Source organism: Mobula birostris, chromosome 13 (genome assembly GCF_030028105.1).
Source record: "Mobula birostris isolate sMobBir1 chromosome 13, sMobBir1.hap1, whole genome shotgun sequence".
Taxonomy (NCBI): Eukaryota; Metazoa; Chordata; class Chondrichthyes; order Myliobatiformes; family Myliobatidae; genus Mobula; species Mobula birostris.
In genome coordinates, this window is record NC_092382.1 from 49,175,166 (window position 1) to 49,186,081 (window position 10,916).

Consider the following 10,916-nt stretch of genomic DNA (forward strand, 5'->3'; position numbering starts at 1 on the left):
AGGGAACAGCAAGTTGAGAAAAATAACTCCTCAGATTTGCCAAATTGTTACTACCAAAAGATAGTTTTATTGTTACACCTAACTCAACATCCGTTCAAATACAACTGCAGACAATCAATTCGTTTAATCTCAGCGGGATGTGTAAACCCAATATTCCCAAATGCTATATAGGCAGCAGCTATAAGACCAAAAGCACAGAAACCTGAACATCACATTGTTGAACACAAACAGCTGGAAGAACGCTGCCTAACCCGTTCAAATCCACAAATGTTGGCCGATTCGCTAAATTACTGCCGTAGTTTGTTTTCGATCCGGATCCCAGAATACACAATCTCGGTGTTTCTATTCTATCCCTGAAATGCAGGACACCGGGACTGGACATGTGACAGTGGAAACCAGCGACAGGAGCGATCACAATATCACAATTAACCTTCAATTTCCACCAACGGCAGCTGACACTGCGGCCTACCGGGAATTCCAAAGGCTGAAATAAAAGGATAGTAGACGAACTCTATCTGACAGATGAGAGGATAATCCATTTCAGTGAGAATGTGTGAATTCTGTTACTCCCGAATCCACAGCTCGGGCAGACACTTTGAGCTGATTTCGTCAAAACGGCGCTGATTTATACGAAGTAGCGGTCTCCTGAGATATTCTTGCATCCCTGACTAACCTTCTTAGTTACAGCTACTTGAACAAACACTTTAATCAAAACCGTTGTTTCTGATGAAAGTATCCGGCCGATTGAAGACAATACGCCAAAATTCTTGGGTATTGTCTCAGCAGTGATTCATCTATTTAAAACAATGCGGGAGCTCTAATGACAAAGACTGACTTCATCACGGAACAGCCACATTTACAGATTTCAGGGTTTTGTTGACTAATTGTACATCTGTAAACGATGTGCACCCACGCCACCCGACCGAACCTCTGCCCCTGCGGTTTCCCATTTTGAACTGCCCTTCAGTGCTTCAACACGTTCCTGGCCAAACACAAGCTTGCGCACACACACATAGACCCACACATAGACCCACACGTACACACACAAACACACACACACACACACACACACACACATAGACCCACACACACGCACACACACGCACACACACGCACACACACACAAACACACACACACACACACACACACACGCACACACGCACACACGTACACACACACGCACACACACACACACACGCACACACGCACACACGCACACACGCACACACGTACACACACACACACGCGCACACACGCACACACACACACACACACACACACACACACACACACACACACACACGTACACACACGCACACACGCACACACACGCACACACACACACACACGCACACACGCACACACGTACACACACGCACACACGCACACACGCACACACACGCACACACGCACACACGCACACACAGAAACACAGATACGAACGGAGATACAATAGACAGATCAACATCGGACAAATGGTCACGTTGCTGATGTACAAAAACACGAAATCATCTGCAGATGCTGGAAGTGCAAAACAACACACACAATGTTCTGGCAAATCTCTGCTGAGTTCATCCAGCATTTTGTAATTTTGCTGCTGTAATATAATTGTATACACATCTGAAACCTGTCAGAGGTCAAACGAAACTGAGAAGAGTTATTTCAAGCTGCAAATAACTGGGCAGACGGGAAACTAATTAAAATAGTCTCTCCCACTATAAGAAGCATCCGCTCCAAATCCTCTTTCTCTAGGCTGTTCAATATTCGATAGGTTTCAATGAGATTCACCTTCATTCTTCTAAACTGAAGTGAGTACAGGCCCAGAGCCATCAAATTCTCCTCATAGATTAACACTTTTATTCCCATGAACCTCTCTAGACCATTTCCAATGCCAGCACATCTTTGCTTAGATAAGGGGCACAAATTTACTCACAGTGCTTAAAGTGTGGTCTGACCAATGTTTATAATGCCCCTGGATTACATACTTGCTCTTATATTCTAGTTCTCTTGAAATAAAAGTGACCACAGACTCAGCCTTCAAGTTAACCTTTAGATAATCCTGAGCAAGGAATCCCAAGTCGCTTTGCACATCTGATTGTTAAATTTTCTCTCCATTTAGAAAATAGTCTGTGCCTTTAATCCTTCTACCAAAGTGCATGACTATATATACACTTCCCTGCACTATGTTCCATCTGCCCATTCTCCCAGTCTGTCTAAGCCTTCTGCAGATACTTTGTTTCCTCAACTCTACCTGCCCCTCCAACTCTTGCTGTGTAATCCTGAAACTTGGCATAAAGCCATCAATTCAGTCATCCAAATCATTGACATATAACGTGAAAAGAATCGGCTCCGACAAAGACCACTGTGGAACACTACTAATAGACTGTGGCAAACCAGAAAAGGCCCCTTATTCTCATTCCTTCTCTTCTGCCAGTTTGCCAACGTTCAATCTATGCTATTATCTTTCCTGTAATGCCATGGGCTCTTAGTTTGTTAAGCATACTCACGTGCGGCACCTTGTCAAAGCCCTTCTGAAAATCCAACTAATCAACATCCACTGATTTTCTGTTGTCTATCGTCATTGTTATTTCCTCAAAGAATTCAAACAGATTTGTTCGGCATGATTTCACCTGAATGAAACCACTCTGACTTTGCCTGCTTCATCATGTGCCTACAACTACATCAAAACCTTATCCTTAATAATAACTCCAACAACTTCCCAACTACTGAAGTCAGGATAATTAGCTTATTTTGCCTCCCTCCCTGAAAGTGTGGAATGATATTTGCATTTTTCCAATCTTCTAGAGCCATTCTCGAACATAATGATTCTTGAAGGATCATGACTAATGCCTGCATAGTCATAGTCATAGTCATACTTTATTGATCCCGGAGGAAATTGGTTTTCGTTACGGTTGCACCATAAATAATAAATAGTGAAAAAAACATAAATAGTTAAATAGTAATATGTAAATTATGCCAGTAAATTATGAAGTAAGTCCAGGACCAGCCTATTGGCTCAGGGTGTCTGACCCTCCAAGGGAGGAGTTGTAAAGTTTGATGGCCACAGGCAGGAATGACTTCCTATGACGCTCAGTGCTGCATCGCGGTGGAATGAGTTTCTGGCTGAATCTACTCCTGTGCCCACCCAGTACATTATGGAGTGGATAGGAGACATTGACCAAGATGGCATGCAACTTAGACAGCATCCTCTTTTCAGACACCACCGTGAGAGTCCAGTTCCATCCCCACAACATCACTGGCCTTACGAATGAGTTTGTTGATTCTGTTGGTGTCTGCTACCCTCAGCCTGCTGCCCCAGCACACAACAGCAACCATGATAGCACTGGCCACCACAGACTCGTAGAACATCCTCAGCATCGTCCGGCGGATGTTAAAGGACCTCAGTCTCCTCAGGAAATAGAGACGGCTCTGGCCCTTCTTGTAGACAGCCTCAGTGTTGGTTGACCAGTCCAGTTTATTGTCAATGCCTTCACAACCTCCGCTCCTACCTCTTTCAGAGCCCCAGAGTGTAGTCCATCTGGTCCAGCTGACATCTAACATTCAACCTTTCAGCCTCCAAAGCACCTTCTCCTTGGTAATAGCAACAACACTCAATTCTGCCCCCAATACCTCTGGATTTTTGGCATATTCCTGGTGTGTTCCACAGTGAAGACAGACACAAAATAGGTATTAAGTTTGTATGCCAATTCTTTTCCCCCATTACTACCTCTCCCGCATCATTTTTCAGTGGTCCAATATCCACTCTCGTCTCTCCATTACATTTTATATTTCTGAATAAAAAATAGTTTTGGTATCATCTTATTATTGGCTAACTTATGTTTATATTTCATCTTTTCTCTCTTTATCAATTTTCAGTTGCCTTTTGTTAGTTTTTAAAAGTTTCCCAATTTTTGCCGTATTATTTGTTCTCTCTTTTCCCTCTATGCTGTCTCTGACTTCCCTTGTCAGCCACTGTTACCTTATCCTCCCTTTAGAATACTTGGGGATGTATCTATCCTGCGCCTTCTGAATTCCTCCAAGAAACACCAACCATTGCTGATCTGCTATCATCCCTGGCACTGTCCCCTTCCAGTTAAATTTGGCCAGCTCCTCTCTCATGGTTTAGTTACAGTAACCCCTTTTTATCCACTGAAATCCTAACATATCTGACTTCATCTTCTCCCTCCCAAAGTGCAGGGTGGATTTAACATATTATGACAACTGCCTCCTAAGGGTTTCTTTACCTTAAAGTCGCTAATGAAATCTGGTTCATAACACAACACTCAATCCAGAATTGCCTTTCGCCTGGTGTCCTCAACCACAAGCGGTTGTAGAAACCCAACTTGTACGCTTTCTACAAATTCCAACTGTTGGGGTTCGGCACCAACCTAAATTTCTCAATCTACCTGCAAATTGAAATTCTCCATGACTATTGTAACATTTCAATTTTTATATGCCCCTTCTGTCTCCTGTTGTAATTTGTACCCCATCTCTAGGCCACCGTTCGAATGTCTGGATATTATTCCCATCAGGGGCTTTTTACCCTTGCAGTTTCTTAACTCTAATCACAAGGATACTCTATCTTCCAATCCAATGTTTCCGATTTCTAAGGATTTGATTTCACTTTTTACGAACAAATCCTTTCCACCCCGCCCCCCCCCCGCCTACCTCTCTGTCCTTTCCATACAATGTGTCTTTTGACGTTAACCTCCCAACTATGATTTTCTTTCAGCCACGATTCACTGATGCCCACAATGTCATAACTGAAATCTCTAACCTCTACCTTATTGCATATACTGTACAGTGTGCATTAAAATATGACACCTTCAAACTTGTATTCCTTACCCTTTTCGATTCTACCACTATGTTAGATTTCAACTCATCCCAGTCACTGCAACTTTGCTCTATCATCTGCCTGTCATTCCTCACAGTGTCACTACACATTGAATCTACTTGTATACCAACTGCCCCGTCTTCAGACCTATCATTCCAGTTCCCATCCTCCCTGCCTAATCAGTTTAAACCCTCCTCCACAGCTCCAGCAAACCTGCCCACAAGGATATTGCTGTCACTTGGCTTCCGGTGTCACTAATCTTTTTTCTGCAGGTCATAACTTCCCCTTTTAGGCTATTAGTTTCAAGAATATTAGACCATCATTGTTTAGAGTTCTCATGGGTTTCATAACTAGGGTAAATCAATAGTGTTAGGCCACCATTAACATGGTTCTTTAGCATTCTGTTTTGAAACACTTGTTGTTGATCTGACGTAACTCAGTCCCAGATTCTTCTCTCCCTCCTGGACTTTGCTTCATTTCTACTTCTGACTGCAAGTTTATTGGATTGCATGGTTGTTCCTCCTTTAGGTGAGGGATAATTATGTGTATCTGTTTTTCTTGCGTCATTTCTGTAGGCAATTGGGATTTCTCGTGTTCATATAGTTTTTGCTTTTAAAGCACGTGCACTGAAGGGAACCAAGGGATCAGAGGTTTCCCATCATTTTATGTGCATAAAGGTGGACCAATGCAATGAAAACATGTTTGCAATGTCGGGCATCAACACCGTCATTCAGTTAGGCACTACGTACAAAAAGTGATCTCTGTGTTTCCTGTTTAAAAATTAATCTCTCAACAACAATCTTGATTTTTTTTTTACAGCAGATGGTCTTGCGTGTTCTTGATGGTGAGACTTCAATTAGAAATCCTTTAATGCTTGTTTGCTAATATTTTCTCCTTTTTCTCTTATTTTCTACGTTTAGACCGTTTCAGTGCTAACTCAAAGGGAAAGGATGGCTAATTCAACACAGGCAAATGCATCTCTCAGCAACCTAACAGACATTGAAAGAGGAAGCGCTTACAAAACAGTTGGAGTAATCTTCATTGTGACTTCAGCATTATCTTTGAGTCTGGTGACCATTATCGGAAACATTCTGGTTATGCTTTCTATTAAAGTAAACAGACAGTTACAAACAATTAACAACTATTTCATTTCCAGCTTAGCCTGTGCTGATTTGATTATTGGTGTGTTCTCTATGAACCTTTACACCACTTACATCGTCATTGGCTACTGGCCCATGGGCCCAGTGATGTGTGATTTATGGCTGGCTCTAGATTATGTTGCTAGTAATGCATCTGTCATGAACCTTCTTATCATCAGCTTTGACCGATACTTCTGTGTGACAAAGCCTCTCAGCTACCCTGCGAAGAGAACCAGCAAGATGGCAGGGATGATGATTGCAGCTGCTTGGCTGCTGTCATTTATCCTGTGGGCTCCTGCCATTCTCTTCTGGCAGTTCATTGTAGGAGGGCGGACAGCTAAAGAGGGTGAGTGCCATGTACAGTTCTTCTCAAATCCAGTTGTCACTTTTGGCACTGCAATAGCAGCTTTCTATCTACCGGTTATTACCATGACTATTTTGTATGTGCAAATATCCCGTGCTAGCAAGAGTCAGATCAAGAAGGATAAGAAAGAGCCCGAGTCAAACAAAGACACCATTTCTCCCAGTCTAGTGCGGGGCAAAATAATGAAACCGAGTAACAACAACGTTTCCAGTGCACCTGATGGGTTGCAGAATGTCAAAGTACAAAATGGCGAGGCAGCTGGGGAAGTAATGACGGATCATTGTGGCCAAGGAGAGGAAAAGGAGATCTCCAATGACTCGACTTCGCTCAGTGTGGTCCCTTCCATCCAGGAGGAGGAAGGAACGATTGATGAGAGCACACAGGTCTCCACTGCACAAAGGCATTTTAGCATCGGCAGCTCCAAGCTCTCCAGCATAAAGGTTGTCACTAAATCCCAAAAGAGTGAGTACTGCGCTACCACAGTTGAAATAGTGTCAGACAACAGCACCAAGAATAGTAAAGACAGAAAGCTCACCGCAGCCCACAAGATTATTAAAATGACAAAGACCCCTGCTAAGAAAAAGAAGGGATCTGTTACCCGGGAGAAGAAGGTGACCAGGACCATCCTGGCTATTCTGCTGGCATTTATCATCACCTGGACCCCATACAATGTCATGGTACTCATTAACACTTTCTGTTCAGTCTGCGTCCCTAACAAAGTATGGACTATTGGATACTGGCTCTGTTACATCAACAGTACTATCAACCCAGCCTGCTATGCACTATGCAACACTACCTTCAAGAAAACCTTCAAACATCTTCTCTTGTATCAATATAAAGACATTGGTGCATCAAGATAAAATCAGCAACAAGCTCATCTCCATGAACATTATATACATGTTAAAGATGACTTTCATAATGTTTATCTATAAATGTATGTAAGTAAATGTTCAAAATGCAAATTTATGGTTCAAGTAGACATTATATGTAATATGGTGAAAGCACACGAGTTATGTCTAATGAATTTCTAACATCTGCTTAAATGAAGAGTGTTCTGATTATTATGATGTTTCGGAGTGAAATCGTAAATGAATCTGCCTAAATTGCAAATACAATGCCTTCCAGTTAATTGGGGCACACTGGGATTTGTACATTTTGGCCCGATTACATGGTTGCCCCAATTAGCCGAACTTTCATGGAAATAGTTAACAAAGTATAAAAAAGACAAATTACCATTTAAATAAGTAACAAATTATGTATTGAAATGAAATACAGAATAAATTAGAACACAACCAAAATCACCACAGTATATAAAACTGTATTAGTTCCTAATTATTACGCTGGAATTCATTAAGTGTACCCTGACGTGTTCTTTTGATTGACTGTAAGTAAACAACTTCATCACAGACACCAAGTGCAGATAGTGGACAGCTTTCAAACAGTACTTTCGCTGATTGGGACCTCCAAATCCTTATTTTAATTCTAACATTCAACATGATTGCTGATACCTTCAAATTGATCATAGTGCCTAACTTGTTGAAGTATTGAAATTGTTTCATTTCACCCCAGCCGTTCTGGCATCCGCAAGTCTGAATGTTTGAAACCGCAGTGAGTAAAACAGTTCCAAACTGTCTTACCGTTTATCATTTGCCTACGATCAATGACAAAAAATCACTGCTTTTTGAACACAAACACACAAGTAATGCTATTTAAAACGGTTGTTTTAATTACGGCATAGTGTATAACGGCCATATAACTTTCATGTCACTGACGCTAGTTAGAAACTGTTTGGCAACAGATTCCTGCCCCAATTAAGAGGCATAGCTTCCCAAATGAACAAAGGAATCCCATTTTTTCCGTTTTTATTTTCATTAAGTATTGTCCTAAAACAGTGGCTGCCCCAATTAACCAATGGACCAATTAATCCCATTTCACTGAATTATAAAAGTCAACATTGACACATTCAAGCGGTAACGTTCATTTTTATCATATTACTCAGTATCAAAAATTGTATCTTGTCCTTTTATTAACTTTGTGTTTCTAATGGATACACACTTCATTACAGTTTAGTTGGTAGTTGTAATTGGTTGCTTCGAAACTTAATCACTTGTCATAAGGGAGCCGTTGTTGGCGGACCCAAATGCAAGACACAGACACTGAACTACTAGGAACAGGGCTAGTTGTGTCAAGAAAGCAAGGGAAGACAGGAATAAATGACCCTTGACATTGACACAGGCCCTGAACGAGAATAGGATTCTGGGCCTGGGCTAGGACTTGGAGGAGAGACAAGGGACCCGGACGTGGATCTAGGAACTTGGAGCCTCAGCTAGGGCTCCGAGCCAGAGACTGGACAAGGACCCGAAACCTGGGTCTTGACTTGGGCTCGGACCACAGTCTAGGCAAGGACAAGACGTGGCTACAGGACTGGACGTGAGACTCCAGGACAGGACGAGGGAACTCCAGAACTATGGTTTCAGTCGAAGCAAGCAGCTGAAGAAGGGAGTGGAAGAAATCGAGTAGAAAAAGCAGTTTTTTTTTTAAACACTGCTCAGGGAGAAGGGTCTGCATTGCGCAGGCGCGTGACGTAGCGCGCCAAGGTTTAAAAGCAGACCACCTATACAGCGGCCATCGTCGGAGTGGACTGAGTCAGAGTGGGATGGCTTTGGCTCAACAGGCTTCGGCGAGAACGGACAGAGGCCAGGGTAGGCTCCGATTAGTTTTTTTGTTCAGATTGTCTAGCGTAGAGAGAATGCCAGGCAGGATGTTGGAATGCTCCTCTTGCAGGATGTGGGAAGTCAGGGAGCCCTCCGGTGTCCCTGACAACCACACCTGCCAGAAGTTCATCCAGCTGCAGATCCTAACAAACCGCGTTAGGGAACTGGAGCAGGAGCTGGAGGACCTGCGGATCATTCGGAAGAATGAGGAGATTATAGATAGCAGCTACAGGGAGGTAGTTACGTCAAAGGCGCAGAGGACAGGAAATTTGGTCACTGTCAGGCAAGGGAAGAGGAAAGGGCAGGCAGAGCAGGGTTCCCCTGTGGCCATTCACCTCAACAACAAGTATAATGCACTGGATACTGTTGGGGGGGATGACTTACCTAGGACTAGCTGCAGTAGCCGGATCTCTGGCACTGAGTCTGGCTCTGCAGTGCAGAAGGGAGGGTGGAAAAAGAGCAGAGCGGTAGTGATAGGGGATTCGATAGTTAGAGGTACAGATAGGAGGTTCTGTGGTCGTGACATCGAATCCAGGATGGTTTGTTGCCTCCCAGGTGCCAGGGTCAAGGATGTCTCTGATCGACTGCATGACATTCTGAAGTGGGGGTGGGGTGTTGATCTGCCAGATGTCGTGGTGCACATCGGCACCAATGACATAGCAAGGAAGAGTGGGGAGGTCCTGGAGTGTGAGTATAGAGAGTTTGGTAGGAAGCTGAAAAACAGGAACTCGAGGGTGGTAATCTCAGGATTGCTACCTGTGCCAGGTGCCAGTGAGGGTAGGAATAGGATGGTGTGGAGAATGAACAACTGGCTGAGGAACTGGCGTAGGGGGCAGGGTTTCAGATTTCAAAATCATTGGGACCTCTTCTGGGGCAGGTGGGACCTGTGCAAGAGAGACGGGTTACACTTGAACTACAGGGGGACCAATATCATTTCAGGGAGGTTTGTTAGTGCTATTGGGGAGGCTTTAAACTAGATTTTCAGGGGGTTGGGAACCAGAGTGCCAGAGCTGACAGTGTGGCTGGGGTGAAAGCAAATGATGTTAACAGTTCAAGCAAATCCGCTAATAGAAAGGTTGTGAGTGGTGGTAAAAATCTTCTGAGGTGTATATATTTCAATGCTAGGAGTATTGCGGGGAAGGCGGACGAGTTGAGGATGTGGATTGACACGTGGAATTATGACGTTATAGAAATTAGTGAAACTTGGCTACAGGAGGGGCAGAACTGGCAGCTTAATATTCCAGGGTTCCGATGTTTCAGATGTGATCGAGGCAGATGAATGAAATGTGGGGCAGTAGCATTGCTTGTTAGGGAAAATATTACAGCAGTGCTCAGGCAGGACAGATTAGAGGGCTTGTCTACTGAGTACTTATGGTTGGAGCTGAGAAACAGGAAAGGTATCGCCACATTAGTGGGATTGTATTACAGACCACCCAATAGTCAACGAGAATTGGAAGAGCAATTCTGCAGAGAGATAGCAGGCAACTGCAGGAAACATAAATTTGTGGTGGTAGGGGATTTTAGTTTTCGATAGATTGATTGGGACTCCCATACTGTTAGGGGTCTAGATGGTTTAGAGTTTGTAAAATGTGTTCAGGAAAGTTTTCTAAATCAATATATAGAGGGACCAAATAGAGGGAATGCAATATTGGATCTCCTGTTAGGAAACGAGTTAGGACAAGTGACGGAAGTGCGTGTAGGGGAGCACTTTGGTTCCAGTGATCGTAGCACCATTAGTTTCAATTTGATCATGGACAAGGATAGATCTGGTCCTAGGGTTGATGTTCTTAACTGGAAGAAGGCCAAATTTGAAGAAATCAGAAAGGATTTAAAAAAGCGTGGATTGGGACAGGTCGTTCTCTGG

At 43.3% G+C, this 10,916-nt stretch overlaps 1 protein-coding gene across 1 annotated transcript; it reads left to right on the forward strand.

Annotated features, from left to right (window-relative positions):
- Positions 1–5,785: 5,785 nt before the first annotated feature.
- LOC140207598 (muscarinic acetylcholine receptor M2-like) lies at positions 5,786–7,217 on the forward strand. The gene has a single exon (XM_072276145.1). The coding sequence runs from the start codon at positions 5,786–5,788 to the stop codon at positions 7,196–7,198; it is 1,413 nt and encodes a 470-aa protein (XP_072132246.1). The 3' UTR covers positions 7,199–7,217.
- Positions 7,218–10,916: the final 3,699 nt, after the last annotated feature.

What these genes read in the sequence shown, in the direction of transcription:
- LOC140207598 (XM_072276145.1), top strand. Translation starts at nt 5,786, where the DNA reads ATGGCTAATTCAACACAGGCAAATGCATCTCTCAGCAACCTAACAGAC.